The sequence below is a fragment of the Nanorana parkeri genome, unplaced genomic scaffold (assembly GCF_000935625.1).
Source record: "Nanorana parkeri isolate BGI_ZX_2015 unplaced genomic scaffold, ASM93562v1 scaffold923, whole genome shotgun sequence".
NCBI lineage: Eukaryota > Metazoa > Chordata > Amphibia > Anura > Dicroglossidae > Nanorana > Nanorana parkeri.
In genome coordinates, this window is record NW_017307191.1 from 525,736 (window position 1) to 541,622 (window position 15,887).

Consider the following 15,887-nt stretch of genomic DNA (forward strand, 5'->3'; position numbering starts at 1 on the left):
AATATTTGGGTTTTTAAAAAGGCATCTGGTGCGCAAAAACAGGATTTATATTCGTTGTAGTTAGTGAGGAATACATTTAAGGTTTTGGGGTCAGAGGTCAACTCTATCCTAACAAACAAAAATTTGGGCTGGGGTCAGGGCTTTAAATTTACGCTCCTATTCTTCGGCGTGCTCCCTGTAAAAAGACAAGTTTGAAGTTTTGGCCGACGATCTCGGTGAAGAAGCCAGTTAAGATCCCCAACATTGCAAACAACCCGTATAAGCCAGACTAGAGCGGCGACGCCCACAATCCGCCAGCCCGGCCTTATTGCCATTGGTCAGTTTTGAGTCCTTGTGCGAATCGTCCGAGGCGGAGGTAATCCTCTCCTCCTAGTTGACTGGCTGGTAGTTGGCGGCGACTCTCTTTTTCCTCATCGCCGTCACCACGATGGCGCCCACGATTAACAGGACCAGGGGCGTGCCCAGAGCCACCGCCATGATGCACATCACCAACACGGAGAAGGAATCGTGAGGCGGCGTGCCGTAACCGATCAACGCTGACCTGCAATGAGAACCGAGGGGTTAAATGACAGCAGATATTACCCCGCCCCCCATAAATCCCAAATCTTTACTGTGTTCACGTCATTCAAAAGCCATTTTGTAATATCCTCAAATCTGCAGCTTGCTTTAAAATAATCCCCGGTGATCATCACATGGAGGCCCTTGTTGAGGCACTCCCTGTTATGGGGTGACAACATTCTGTCTCTGTCTCCCAAATGTGCTCCTGCGTTGTCACTATCATATAGACTTCCAACAGGGAATACAAGTGGCTGTTTCAACACATCACACAGCCATTGTGTCACCTTCAGGAACAGGGCTGCTGATAGTGGGGTACAGGCAGTACTCCCATACAGGGCACGCCTTCTGTAGCCATACCATAGACGGCAGCTGCCACACACGTTTACAGGGTCCACTCTGGTGGGATTTCTGCTTTAGTGCACATGCCGTTGTCCACCTAACCTGGTGACCTCACACTCTGTGCCTGCGCTCCAGGGAGATCCGGCTGGGTGGGAGTTGGGCGGGGCATGCATGATGAGCTCTGGCATGACAAGGGTTGCCCATGTATTACGTGACCTCCCTGGAGCTCTCACGTTACGGAGGTCACCCATGTATAATGTGACCTCCCCAGAACACTGGCGTGACAAGGGCTGCCCATGTATAATGTGACCTCCCCGGAGCTCTGGCGTGACAAGGGCTGCCCATGTATAATGTGACCTCCCTGGAGCTCTCGTGTTACCAGGCTCACCCATGTAAAATGTGAGCTTCCCGGAGCTCTGGCATGATTGGGGTTGCCCATATACAACGTGACCTCCCTGGAGCTCTCGTGTTACAAGGGTCCCCCATGTATAATGTGACCTCCTCGGAGTTCTGGCGTGGCAAGGGCTGCCCACTCATTACACGACCTCACTGGAGCTCTTGTGTTACGAGGGTCAACCATGTATTATGTGACCTCCCCCGAGCTCTCACGTTGCGAAGGTCACCTATGCATTATGTGACCTCCCTGGAATTCTTGTGGGCCAAGGGTCACCCATGTATTATGTGACCTTCCCACCGATCACGTGTGCCAAGGGTCTGCCAAACATTATGTGACTTTCCTGGAGCTCTTGTGGGCCAAGGGTCGCACATACGTTATGCGACCTTCCCGTAGCATGTGTACCCCAAGGATGGCCCATGTTTTATGTGACCTTTCCACAACTCGCATGTGCCGAGTAAAGTACTGTGTGTGCTGAGCCTGATCTCCTATAGGAGGCACTGGAGGGGGCATGATTTCTAATGATGGCCCTGGTCAGGAAACCCACCCTGGGAAATTCCATGCAGCCATCATTGATGGCAAAGTCCAATGTGGAGTTAATTGAATATAAAAAGTGATTTATTTCTACTGCGGGAACATCCGGACACAGGAAAGGATCCAACTGCCTTGAAAAACGATTTTCTGTGAGCAGGTCACAGTCGCCACTGTACAGATTGTCCCTTCTAAAACCAAGCTGAGCAGGATGCACACAGGGAAGTGAAACTGCCTTACGGAGCAGCACCAACGCGCCTGACGGGAAGGGTAACAGAGGTCGTCTTAAATCTTACCAGCCCAAGAAGCTGTTTTTGTCGTAGAAGTCGCCGTCTGCGATCCCGAAGGAGACGTTATAAGCTTCGATGTTGTACCTCTCAGCCAGACCTTCCCCGTAGAAAGCGTGGACGATGCTGGGGATCCGGAGAGTCTCGTTCAGACCGTGCGGCTTGTACATCTTGCAGGGCAGGGCGTTGGCTCTACCGCCCTCCACGGAGCCGTATGCCACTGACTTCCACTGGAAGTAACCGTGGGCATGGCTGGCGTTGGGGAAGTCCGGCACCAACTCCATCACCTGGCGGGAGAAATAAGAAGTTGTGAAGAAATGGTCGCCAAGTCTAGGCGCACAGAGACGATTACTAGTAGTTTAGTCACACGGCAGGATGAGCTACGAGGGGTGTTCAGTCGGAACATGTGGTTCCTTATGGTGTAGACTCCACAAGCACCAATAGTGACCAACATCACGTGATCAACTGCTAACAAAACACACCCTAAATAAAGCGCACAGTGTACCAAAAAAATTCACTTTCTTAAATCCTATTTTTTTTTTATAGCTATTTTCTTCCTTTTTTACATCTCAGTGTTGCTGATCTCCACCGCCTTTCAAGACTTAACTACACCATGTGTTGCCAATTCCTCCATTCACTCTGAGCCCCACGGTCCCTCCCAGCATCCCAGCAAGACTCCAGTGTCTCCAGAAACCCCAGCGATCCCTGTGCTCGTGACCCCCAGCAATACCCGCACTCATGCGTCTCCAGTGACCCCAGCAATACCCGCACTCATGCGTCTCCAGTGACCCCAGCAATACCCGCGTCTCCAGTGAGCCCAGCAATCCCACGTCTCCAGTGACCCCAGCAACCCCACGTCTCCAGTGACCCCAGCAACCCCCGCACTCATGGGTCTCCAGTGACCCCAGCAATCCCACGTCTCCAGTGACCCCAGCAATCCCCGTACTCCTGCGTCTCCAGTGACCCCAGCAATCCCCGCACTCCTGCGTCTCCAGTGACCCCAGCAATCCCCGCACTCCTGCGTCTCCAGTGATCCCAGTGAAACATGCAGTATTGTATCTTCAGTGACCCCAGTGATCGTTGTGCTCCTGTGTCTCGAGTGAACCAAGCAATCCCTGCACTCCTGTGTATGCCACTGACCCAGCTCCGGTACTTGCATTGCCCCCAATGAAACCTGTGTCTCCATGTTGCCACAGGTATGATCCTATATCTACTGGACTGCTTCCCCCTGTGGATACAGACCCCTGGCTGTGACACTACACTTTGTTATTTTAGTGCACGATTGACTTTTGAAGTTTCTGACTCTACAAAAGACAAACAAATCCACAAAAAACAAAAGAAGGGGATGCCTGGATGGACACAGGTATGTATTAGTAAATGTTTGCAAAAGAGACACCAGAAATATCAGAACCGGCCATCAAGAGATAAAAGAAGCCTGGAACAATTATACCCCCCTCCCCACCACTACCACCACCACCACATCCGTCCACATCCACTCAAGACCAAAACACCAGGACTGGATAGATTGGTCCTTGACTACAGCACAGAAACATAACTTCATAGTACAATGGCACAAAGCTCAGCTTGGTAACAAATCACTTTCATACGTTATATACTCCAGCGTACCTCAAAGATGGTCGGGGTGTACTCGTCATCAATAGAGCGAACGGACTGCATCTTCTTATGCCCCGCCTTCTTCTCCAGGGTCACCATCTCCAGGGCAAAGCGGGAGTTATTGCCCCGCGGTCGGACCCCAGACAGCATGAATTCCATTTTGGTGCAGTTTGCAGTGTGAAGCAGCCGGGGAGAGGTGGTGTCGCGCCCCGAGCCTTCGTATGCCGAGACCTGTGAGAAATAAATTGTATTCTATTGACAAGTGATCGGTTCCACAAGACATAGGAGGCCAACAATCCACACTTCTACTCTGCAAACGATTGATCAGTTTTGCCCCATCACCCAAACCATTAGAAGTTCAAATCTGACCTCCGCCCTTCCGTCTTGCACCTGACCTCCGCCCTTCCCTTCAGTCTTGCACCTGACCTCCGCCCTTCCCTTCAGTCTTGCACCTGACCTCCGCCCTCCCCTTCAGTCTTGCACCTGCCCTCCCCCTTCCCCACTGACCTCCGCCCTTCCCTTCAGTCTTGCACCTGACCTCCGCCCTTCCCTTCAGTCTTGCACCTGACCTCCGCCCTTCCCTTCAGTCTTGCCCCTGACCTCCCCTTCAGTCTTACACCTGACCTCCGGCCTCCCCTTCAGTCTTGCACCTGACCTCTGGCCTCCCCTTCAGGTCTTGCACCTGACCTCCGCTTCAGTCTTGCAGTTATACCAGCTCCTCTCCTGGACTGAAATGTCTTCCTCTGATGTCACTGCACACTGCGAGCGTCTCACCATGTGCATTGGAAGCTGCAGCAAGTCAGATAGAGCCCGCCACATTTCCTGGCGGGAGGAGGTCCAAAAAAACTTCAGCTATCATTGAATTTGCTGGCTTCCTCCTTTTAAAGTGTTTCTAAACCCCAATAACAAACATTTTATATATTGCTGCTTACCAGTCATTTAACGAGATGGCTGCATTAGTTTTAATTTTTAACCTTTTTCCTCTCGATTTTCACCTGGTGATCCTGCCAGTAACACACTTCCTGCCCTAGGGTGACAACACTAACTCACTGAACTGAATCTATAGGAGGAGCAGCGTGGTCACAATAGGACCGGATAAAAAACACCTCTTGCTCTCTTCATCTTCATAACATTGGAGGGAGGCGTTCTTTTGTTTACAGAAGACCGTTGGATAGAATGACAACATTGATATTTCATTTCAGGGCACGCGTAGTAACAAGGACACTGGATTTTTGTCGTAGGATCAATAGGTATTTTTTTCTGTACTTGCAGAAAACATACTCGGTGCAAAAAAAGGAATGCAGCCATTATATCTAAGCACTGGTAAGCTTCAATCTATGACATGTTATGTTGTTGGGTTTAGATTTAGGATGCACTCACTTGTGACCAGCTCCATGTTTGCACCACATTGGTGACTCACAATATTGAGCAGGAGACAGCCGGAAACGACCATGTTCAGAAGGTTGCCAATGGCTGCCTCTGTATTCCAGAGGCCCTTTAAATGAGCAATGCCAAACAGCACCGTCAACAATCCCCCTGGGGTCTGCTTTGTGCCCCACAGGGCTGATTCTGCTCACCTGGAAGCTGACACTCCCATTCTGGAAGCTCGTGGTGGCGTTAGTGGAATCGACTCCGGAGAGACGCGCGGTCAGTGAAGAGGAGTTCATGGAGTCTCGGGCGCTCTCCCAGGTGAACTTAGACAGCTCATAAGGAGGGTAGAAGGATTTCCTGTCTAGATCGGGGAAACTGGCCGTGTTGTTCTCATCTCTGTATTCAAAAATCTGAAGAAAGAAAAGGGGGAAAAAAGCAGATATTACAGTAGATTTAAACCTGCGCTGGACAACATTTAATATGTTCTATATATCAAAACAATTGTCATTTATTTTAGTTTTTTCCTAAAATCCTCTTAGTTTAATATTTTTACAATTTATAAATGACAAACAATACTTATATAAACACACCAACAACAATAAAACACAACAACAATACTGCAATAACTGTAACCCGGTGTTCTGTCGAACACTCCAACTCGTCGAGATCTCCAATGACCGGACTTCCGGTTTAGTTAGAAGAGGTGTGGCCGAGGAGACTGTACTGCACGTGCGCCACCCGCGGCATTTTCCTATACAAATACTACACAGCAATAAAAGTATTAAAATAAACTAGGGTCAGACTTATCCAGCACGTTATTCATCTGAGTTGCCCCACCCAAGATGGCCGCCGCTTTGACACCATTCTCAGCCAAACCTCATACTTCTAACTAAACCGGAAGTCAGGTTGTTGGAGATCTTGACAAGTTGGAAGTTTTGATAGAACACCGGCAGTTCCACCCCTTCCCAACTACCATCCCCCGGTATGTCCCACACAACTCCATCATATCTTCCACATTCTTCTGCACTGTATTCAACATTGTACAGAGGGGAGATAGAGAGATACAAAGTAACATTGTTTATAAACATTGATCAGAGGGAGATAGAGAGATACAATGTAACATTGTATATAAACATTGTACAGAGGGGAGATAGAGAGATACAAAGTAACATTGTATATAAACATTGTACAGAGGGAGTCAGTGATCTGACTTACCCGGGTGAAGAGCAGCGCGGTGGAGTAGAGCACGTGGTTGGCGGGTTCCACGCGGATGGCTCCGTGGGGCTCCGGAGAGAACAGTTTGGTCCAGTTGACCTGCAGCCGGGTGTTCTCACTGTCAGTGTAGATGAGGAGGATGGTGGGGGCCCCAATTGTGCTCCACACATAATGGATGGTGCTGCCATTTCCCACCGCCCGGATATGGAGGAGGTTCTGGGTGGAGTTGGAGGAGCCGGGGTTTAGCTCCAGAGTGACCTGAGGAGGGAAGAGATATTAACACTTCAGTGACAACAGCGACCAATCAGAGCTCATCTGACTCCTCACAATGGGCACAGCAGGTGTACAGAAACAGGAACTCAGCACAGGGATGGTGGGAGCTCCTCAATGGGCACAGCAGGGGTACAGACCCGGGAACTCAGCACAGGGATGGTGGGAGCTCCTCAATGGGCACAGCAGGGGTACAGACCCGGGAACTCAGCACAGGGATGGTGGGAGCTCCTCATAATGGGCACAGCAGGTGTACAGACCCCGGAACTCAGCACAGGGATGGTGGGAGCTCCTCATAATGGGCACAGCAGGTGTACAGACCCGGGAACTCAGCACAGGAATGGTGGGAGCCCCTCATAATGGGCACAGGAATGGTGGGAGCCCCTCATAATGGGCACAGCGGGTGTATAGACTCGGGAACTCAGGGTAGGGATGGTGGGTACAGTGCTACACAACACATCTTGCTGGTTATTGATCTGATATCAGACTCCTATCCTGTCTGCAGTGGCTGAAGCCGTCTGCCATTAGCTGATTATTGCTGGGGATTCCCGAGGACAGACATGGCCAGCGGGGGAGGGGTGTCAGAGATTGTACTCCGGTCTGAGAGGAGGAAAACAAGATGTCTCCACCCAGCCTGGCCACAAAGCACACAAGGAAGTCTGTGTCTGTGAGATAACACGGAATATACAATGTTACAACCTGAAATAAAATATACAACGTGACTTTCTATGCCAGCTGCATCACTGGACATGCTGGAGGTTGTAGTCCCCCAGGGTTGTGTATAGTAAGAACCCCCTCCCCCTCAGTATAAATCACAGCATGATAAGCCATAGCCCACTACCCAAAGTGGTACTATAAGCCCCAGCATGACCCGGCAAATCCTGATCATAGGGCACGCTGTGAGTTGTAGTCCCCCAGGGTTGTGTAAAGAAGCCCCTCAATCAACAACAATGCCTAATTGTCCACAGCAGAGCCCCATCATGTCCCTCGCTCACAGGGTATGCAGGGAGTTGTAGTTCCCCAGACTCCCCCACACAGCTCTCACCTTCCTGGTCTCCTCCTCGGGGGCCCCTGTGGCCCCCAGCCCAACACACAGGGCCCACAGCAGCAGCTGCACCTCCATCCTCATGACTCCAAGCACAGCCACTTCCTCCTTTGGCATGTGACTTCAAGTCAGCTGACCACAGCCAGGGTGGGAGGGGCCTCAGCTTTTAAAGGGACAGACTCCTCGCTGTTCAATAGATTACTTATTGTAACCTGATCAGACTTTTCTTGTTAATGTACATTCCAATCCATGGCTGTCCAGAGGAGAGGCATGAACTCTGCAGTCTGATTGGAAGCTTGCTGTCATGTGACCCAGCTGGCGTTATAGGGATTTACATAAAAATAAAAAAAACAATTTTTTTTTTATTATGAGGGGTTCCCACCATCCCTGAGCTACAGACTATGGTTGCCACCTGTCCGGGATTTACCTGGACAGTCCGGGTTTTGAATGCTGTGTTCGGGTTTCATGGCAGCAGAAACCCGGACACATGATGTCAGGCAGACAGGGGCAACCAAGATTAAGGTAGGGGCTACAGGCCCCCCACTGAAAATAGTCTCAACTGTGATATTTACATATTAATGGGTGGAGCTATTTACATATGAATAAGCCATGACCCATTCTCCCAAAAAAAAGTCTGCATGTCGCTATCGTGTTCGGGTTTCTCTCGAAGAAAAGGTGGCAACCCTACTACAGACCCAGGAACTCAGCACAGGGATGGTGGGAGCTCCTCATAATGGGCACAGCGGGTGTACAGACCCGGGAACTCAGCACAGGGATGGTGGGAGCCCCTCATAATGGGCACAGCAGGTGTACAGACCCGGGAACTCAGCACAGGGATGGTGGGAGCTCCTCATAATGGGCACAGCAGGTGTACAGACCCAGGAATTCAGAGAATTCACCTACAGAGTCCCAGAATAATAGAAGAGACTGTCAGGGATGTAACTCTTCAGCATTCAGTAAACACTAATTCATCAGCTTTGGGTGGAGTGACCCTTTAATACCATCACAGAATATCGGGATGGACGAAGGTTGTGTTACGTGGATGTTCTCTGCTCTGATGTATTAGTCTCGCCCGGCGGATTGGTTGTCAGTAAATATTAGCAAAACAAAACACAAGGAGGCCTTTCTGTGGGAGAGTTCATCATTTCTCGCTGATTGGTTACACTTCTTGCTGGAGCAAACATGTGACTGCGTCATTAATGACTAAGACAATCATGGAAGAGACTAAAAAAACAAAATCTCGCTGATGTTTTTTTCAAGTTGGCACATCCCGGCGCATTCACCCGTCCTGGTTCACAGGCAGAGCTTACAGCTGGAATACTCAAAGCTGTGGCTGTCCTTGTTATCGCTGATGCAAAGCTGTCCTGCCGCTGGCCAATTTCTACCAAGCTCATATTAGGATATAAGAGAGCGCAGAGGGTACAGCAGTGTAAAGTCGGCCAGCAGCACGATGACAAATTGGAGCAGGCAGCAGGATGACAATAGAGTAGAATTAGGAGTTTTACTTAGGGATGCACCGATACTAGTATACGTATCGGTGCCGATACCGAGTATTTGGGCGAGTAAACTCGCCCAAATGTTCCCGATGCCTAGCCTGATAACGGAGCTTTCGGTATCAGGATGCCGGGCAGAGAGTCATTACACACTGCCCGGTTTCCTGATTTGCCGAGAACCTGGCTCCATGCTCCCCGTACTCGCCCAAATGCTCCGATTCTGGATCTCCGATACTGGATCTACACGGCAGTGCCGTAGGGGAACATGGAGCCAGCTTCCCGCATGACCAGGAAGCTGGGCAGTGAGTAATGACCCGCCTCCCGGCTTCCTGATTGGCCAGGTAGCCGGCTTCCTGGCCAATCAGCATCGAGCCAGCCAAACAGCTGGCTTCTTGCTGATTGGCCGAGAAGCCGGATTCCTGGAAAATCAGCAGTGAGCTGGTTGAACAGCCGGCTCGCTGCTGATTGGCCGGGAAGTCGGCTTTCCAGCCAATCAGCATCAAGCCAGCTTCCCGCCCAATTAGGAAGCTGGGAGGCGGGTCATTACTCACCGCCAGGGCCGGATTTCCCACAAGGCCAACCAAGGCCCAGCCTCGGGCAGCAGGGAGTAGAGGGGCAGCAGGGCTGTGGAATTCCTATCTCCCGATACCCAGGACATGCAGTTCGGGGCTCCGGGCGGGCAGTTGTTTTCTACTTTTAGCCCTGCTCTGGGCAAGCAGAGCTAAATGTACAGCGGGGCCACCGCCGCTTGTTTTGTCTGCAGCCTGCAGGTCTGCCATTCTCCATGGGGGGGCCTTTTTGGCGGGTAGGGGGGCGCATTGAGGAACCCGGCCTTGGGGCAGCAGAGAGAGCAAATCCGGCCCGGCTCGCCGCCCGGCTTCCTGATTGGCCGGGAAGTCGGCTTGATGCTGATTGGCTGGGAAGCCGGTTTTCCCGGTTCCATGCCAGCGGAAGCACCGGTATCGGTACTCGGTATCGACGAGTACCGAAAGCAAAATATTGGTACTCATACTTGATACCGAAAAGCTGGTATTGGTGCATCCCTACTTTTACTACAAGAATTAGGAGACTGCAGATGACAGAGCAGTGTATTTTTGTTTTTGGAATAGCAAGGCTAGGCCACAATTAATGAGAGACAAGGAGCACAGGCTGGGGCTTTACTACAAGAACTAAGCTACTGCAGAGGATACAGCAGTGTAAAACTGGCCCCCAGCAGGATGCGTTTAATCAGGGAGAATTAACCAAAATGTACTGAATAAAAAAGGAGGAGAGGCAGATTCCTTCACACAAGAAACTAGAGATTTAAGCTGATACAGAAGTGGAAATTGTCCAGCAGCAGGAACATTTTAAATTTTAAGGCTAGGCCCAAATTTACAAGAAACAAAGAGGTCTAGGAGACTGCAGATGGCACAGCAGTGATTTTTTAATAGCAATTCTAGGCCCAAATTTTGCCTAGAGACAAAAAGCACACCTGGAGCTTTAGTACAAGCACTAAAGTACTGCAGAGGAGACAGCAGTGTAAAATTGACAAGAAAAGGGACAGTTTTAATCAGGAATAATAGGCCAAAATGTACTAGAGACAAAGAGAACAGGCAGGAGTTTTACTACAAGAGTTAAAGGAGAATTATGGGGAGAGTTAAATACACTTAAAGGAGAACTATGGGGTCAGGGCTTTTCCCCATAGTTCTCCTTAGGGTAACGGGAGGACACAAACTAGCGTCCTCCCGTCACCCTAAGCTTAGTATACCGCGAGCTACAGCTCGCGGTATACTGAGACGCCGCAGCCGGAGTGGATCCCGACATCGATGTCGAGATCCGCCCAGCTGCGTGAGTGACAGCTGGCTCTGCCTATCTAGAGGCAGAGCCAGCTGTACCCGCCCCCTCCACCGTCCGTTCCTCCAGTCAGCGCTGGCGGAGCAGGGAGGGGGGAATCCAGCCCCTCCCCTGTCACGGCAGAGAGCTGTGACAGGATCGAGAGGTGAGCGAACGCCGGTATGTGTTCGCTCACCTCCCGATCTACTGAACCGACCTGTGACAGTCTCATGGTCACAGGTCGGCTAGAACTATGAGGTGAGTGAAAAGCACTCACCTCATAGTTCTCCTTTAACCCCATAATTAGAGCCGACGTCTGATACTGCGGCTGTCATGCGTCAGCTCTAAAGATCGAGTGATCACATACCACTGATCGTTCAGTGCCCGATCTTCTCCCTGCAGAGAGCGGTGACTGTCAGTCACTGCTCCCTGCAGGGATTCCCGTCCTCCCTTCTCTGATCCTCCACCACTGACTGAGAAAGGTAGATCCAGCTGTCAATCAGGCGGCAGGGTGGATCTCGGGCTATTGCCCACTATATGCTGATGGCTCTGCGCTGTAGGGTCACACGAGGACACCCTGCCTATGTGGATCTCGGGCTATTGCCTGCTATATGCTGATGGTTCTGCGCTGTAGGGTCACAGGAGGACAACCCGCCTATGCGGAACCCGCCTATGTGGGTATCGGGCTATTGCCCGCTATATGCTGATGGTTCTGCGCTGTAGGGTCACAGGAGGACAACCCGCCTATGCGGAACCCGCCTATGTGGGTATCGGGCTATTGCCCGCTATATGCTGATGGTTCTGCGCTGTAGGGTCACAGGAGGACACCCTGCCTATGTGGATGCTCAAATATTATTATTATTATTATCTGGTTTATAGATTTTGTCGCTTTTACAAACTTCAAAAGAAATCAAAAACTTTAATTCGGGACTACAAACAGAGTCTGCGTGGTGCAGCCTGGAAACCCCCGCATTAGGACTATGTAAGTGTTCGGACTGTAAAGTCTGTCAATTATCTCACCGAACGCCGAGGAAGACGCCGTCTGATACCGCCAGGTAGGAGACACCGTTGTCTGCTGCAGACTATTCCATCACTGACCTCTCTAGAGATCTGCAGAGCATTGCTCCGTCCCATCTCCCTCCTGACAGATACATATTGATATATTCTGCAGATTATTCCATCACTGACCTCTCTAGAGATCTGCAGAGCATTGCTCCGTCCCATCTCCCTCCTGACAGATACATATTGATATATTCTGCAGATTATTCCATCACTGACCTCTCTAGAGATCTGCAGAGCATTGCTCCGTCCCATCTCCCTCCTGACAGATACATATTGATATATTCTGCAGATTATTCCATCACTGACCTCTCTAGAGATCTGCAGAGCATTGCTCCGTCCCATCTCCCTCCTGACAGATACATATTGATATATTCTGCAGATTATTCCATCACTGACCTCTCTAGAGATCTGCAGAGCATTGCTCCGTCCCATCTCCCTCCTGACAGATACATATTGATATATTCTGCAGATTATTCCATCACTGACCTCTCTAGAGATCTGCAGAGCATTGCTCCGTCCCATCTCCCTCCTGACAGATACATATTGATATATTCTGCAGATTATTCCATCACTGACCTCTCTAGAGATCTGCAGAGCATTGCTCCGTCCCATCTCCCTCCTGACAGATACATATTGATATATTCTGCAGATTATTCCATCACTGACCTCTCTAGAGATCTGCAGAGCATTGCTCCGTCCCATCTCCCTCCTGACAGATACATATTGATATATTCTGCAGATTATTCCATCACTGACCTCTCTAGAGATCTGCAGAGCATTGCTCCGTCCCATCTCCCTCCTGACAGATACATATTGATATATTCTGCAGATTATTCCATCACTGACCTTTGCTGGTAGGCTAACTTATATTTTGTTCATTTATTTGTACAGAGTAAGACATTTACAGACAGACCATGGCAGAGGGAGGTCATGTGGATGAAAATCAGAATGTAAATAATGTATGCAATCTATCTATTATACCTTTCTCTCTCTCTCTCTCCCTCTCCCGCCCTCCACCCCTCTCTATCCATCCATCCCTCTCTCTCCTGATCTATTTTTTTTCTCTCTCTCTCTCCATCCATCCCTCTCTCTCTCCTCTGATGTATTCTCTCTCTCTCTCCCCCTCTCTCTCTGATCTCTCTCCCTCCCTCTCTCTCTATCCATCCCTCTCTCTCTCCCTCTCCCCCCTCCACCTTTCTCTCTATATCCATCCATCCCTCTCTCTCTCTCCTGATCTATTTTGTTTCTCTCTCTCTCCATCCCTCTCTCTCTCTATCCATCCTTCTCTCTCTCCTGATCTATTCTCGCTCTCTCTCTCCCTCCTCTCTCTCTATATATCCCTCACTCTCTCTCTCTATCCATCCATCCATCCCTCCCCTCTCTCTCTCTCTGATCTCTCTCCCTCCCTGTCTCTATCCATCCCTCTCTCTCTCCTCTGATCTATTCTCTCTCTCTCCCCCCTCTCTCTCTCTCTCTGATCTATTCTCTCTCTCTCTCTTTCCATCCATTCCTCTCTCTCCCTCTCTCCTGATCTATTCTCTCCCCCCTCCCCTCTCTCTCTCCCTCCCTCTCTCTCTTTTTCCACCATCCAGGCTTCACTCTTGTTCAGTCGGCGTATCAGATCGCTTCGTTTGCATACCGCGATGTGAAGAACGTACACCCGGCGGTCGGATATTTCTGCGAGGTGTCAGAACGAGGGGCGAAAGCGGCCAGTGACTTGGCTGCAATCGGGGTGTCCCCGCTCCTCAAAGCCATGGAACCTCAGAGTAAGTCACTGAACTGTGTGTGCTCACACACATTACAATCTGATTGTACTATCCCAGTACAACCTTCTCTATACCTTCCAAAACCATTCCATGTGACAGGCCCTGTGCACACCTGAGCACTTCGGCCGCTACAAGCAAAACGCCTGTCGCTGGAAAAAGTACATGAGCTTCTTTGGTGCAGACTTCAACTCGTTTTGGCCCCTCAGACTTAATAGGAAAAGCTTGAAAACGCGCTCCGCCATTAGATTTGCGCGTTTTTACACTTTTTTTTGTCCATTTACTTTAATGTGTCACAATCTGCTTGAAAAAAAAACCCGCATGTGTAAAATTTACACGCATGCACGTGCGTTAAAAAACACTCAAAAAGGCACGAAAACGTGCAGAAAAAATGCATGCGTTTTTACGCATAAAATTGCTGTCGCTTAGGTTTGAATCCCGCCTTATATATGTAACATTCCGCAAACAGACACACTTATTAGTATATAAAGAGAGACAGACGGGTAAACAGAACAGATAGATAGAATAAGGAGACAGGACAGACAGACAGGCAGGCAGGATAGGCAGACAGACAGGGAGACAGACAGGCAGACAGACAGGCAGACAGACAGACAGGCAGACAGACAGGCAGACAGACAGACAGGCAGACAGACACAGACAGACAGGCAGACAGGACAGACAGGCAGACAGGACAGACAGGCAGACAGGACAGACAGGCAGACAGGACAGACAGGCAGACAGGACAGACAGGCAGACAGGACAGACAGGCAGACAGGACAGACAGGCAGACAGGACAGACAGGCAGACAGGACAGACAGACTGGCAGACAGGACAGACTTAAAAGCCTGTCTGTCTGCCTGTCTGTCTGTCCTGTCTGCCTGCCTGCCTGTCTGTCTGCCTGCCAGTCTGTCTGTCCTGTCTGTCTGTCTGTCTGCCTGTCTGTCTGTCCGCCTGTCTGTCTGCCTGTCAGCCTGCCTGCCTGTCTCTCTGTCTGCCTGTCTGTAGGACCGCACTATAAGAGGTGCCTTGGCGCGGCAGACAGACAGGACAGACTGGCAGACAGACAGGCAGACAGAGAGACAGGCAGGCAGGCTGACAGGCAGACAGACAGACAGACTGGCAGACAGACAGGCAGACAGAGAGACAGGCAGGCAGGCTGACAGGCAGACAGACAGACAGACTGGCAGACAGACAGGCAGACAGAGAGACAGGCAGGCAGGCTGACAGGCAGACAGACAGACAGACTGGCAGACAGACAGGCAGACAGAGAGACAGGCAGGCAGGCTGACAGGCAGACAGACAGACAGACTGGCAGACAGACAGGCAGACAGAGAGACAGGCAGGCAGGCTGACAGGCAGACAGACAGACAGACTGGCAGACAGACAGGCAGACAGAGAGACAGGCAGGCAGGCTGACAGGCAGACAGACAGACAGACTGGCAGACAGACAGGCAGACAGAGAGACAGGCAGGCAGGCTGACAGGCAGACAGACAGGCAGACAGACAGGACAGGCAGAGCAGAGCAGAGCAGACAGACAGACAGACAGACAGGCAGAGAGACAGACAGGACAGACAGACAGACAGACTGGCAGGCAGACAGACAGAAAGACAGACGGGACAGGCAGAGCAGACAGACAGACAGTACAGACAGGCAGACAGACGGGACAGGCAGAGCAGACAGACAGACAGACAGACAGGCAGAGAGACAGACAGGACAGACAGACAGACAGACTGGCAGGCAGACAGACAGAAAGACAGACGGGACAGGCAGAGCAGACAGACAGACAGACAGACAGGCAGGCAGATAGGACAGACAGACAGGCAGGCAGATAGGACAGACAGACAGGCAGGCAGACAGACAGACAGGACAGACGGACAGACAGGGCAGACAGACAGGTAGGGCAGCCAGGCATAGCAGACAGACAGGCAGGTGATGTGGGCGATGCGACTCTCACCGAACCTCTGACCCATTTTTTGGGGAATCTGTATGACACGCCCCCAGCTGGAGAAGTCGTGGCGCCAGCTGCTGGAGGAGGGAGACACGTGGCGCGGCCTGTGTAGCGTGTGGCGTGTACCGGCGTGTGTAGCGTGTGCCGGGGGAAGAGGCCGCTGCCTCCTGTTTTGGTGGCGGGG

General features: G+C 50.8%; 2 protein-coding genes across 2 annotated transcripts in view; one reads left to right on the top strand and one right to left on the bottom strand.

Annotated features, from left to right (window-relative positions):
* Positions 1-287: 287 nt before the first annotated feature.
* On the bottom strand, positions 288-7,732 carry GLMP (glycosylated lysosomal membrane protein). Its single transcript, XM_018566192.1, has 6 exons — positions 7,625-7,732; positions 6,310-6,567; positions 5,301-5,504; positions 3,736-3,954; positions 2,119-2,396; positions 288-541 (listed from the first exon to the last, which is right to left on the bottom strand). The coding sequence occupies exons 1-6, from the start codon at positions 7,706-7,708 to the stop codon at positions 370-372; spliced, it is 1,215 nt and encodes a 404-aa protein (XP_018421694.1). The 5' UTR covers positions 7,709-7,732; the 3' UTR covers positions 288-369.
* Positions 7,733-11,629: 3,897 nt separating this feature from the next.
* LOC108795014 (perilipin-2-like) overlaps positions 11,630-15,887 on the top strand; it is a 10,658-nt gene continuing 6,400 nt past the window's right edge. Inside the window, exons 1-2 of the mRNA XM_018566181.1 lie at positions 11,630-11,696; positions 13,584-13,757. Coding sequence (XP_018421683.1) covers positions 11,630-11,696; positions 13,584-13,757 — 241 coding nt within the window. The remainder of the gene's footprint in view (positions 11,697-13,583; positions 13,758-15,887) is intronic.

Excerpts from the sequence above, each read along its gene's own strand:
- GLMP (XM_018566192.1), bottom strand. The coding sequence starts at position 7,708 with ATGAGGATGGAGGTGCAGCTGCTGCTGTGGGCCCTGTGTGTTGGGCTG. Across the intron at positions 6,568-7,624 it reads CCGAGGAGGAGACCAGGAAG|GTCACTCTGGAGCTAAACCC; the intron begins GTGAGAGCTGTG and ends TTCCCTCCTCAG. Across the intron at positions 2,397-3,735 it reads ACACCCCGACCATCTTTGAG|GTGATGGAGTTGGTGCCGGA; the intron begins GTACGCTGGAGT and ends TTCTCCCGCCAG.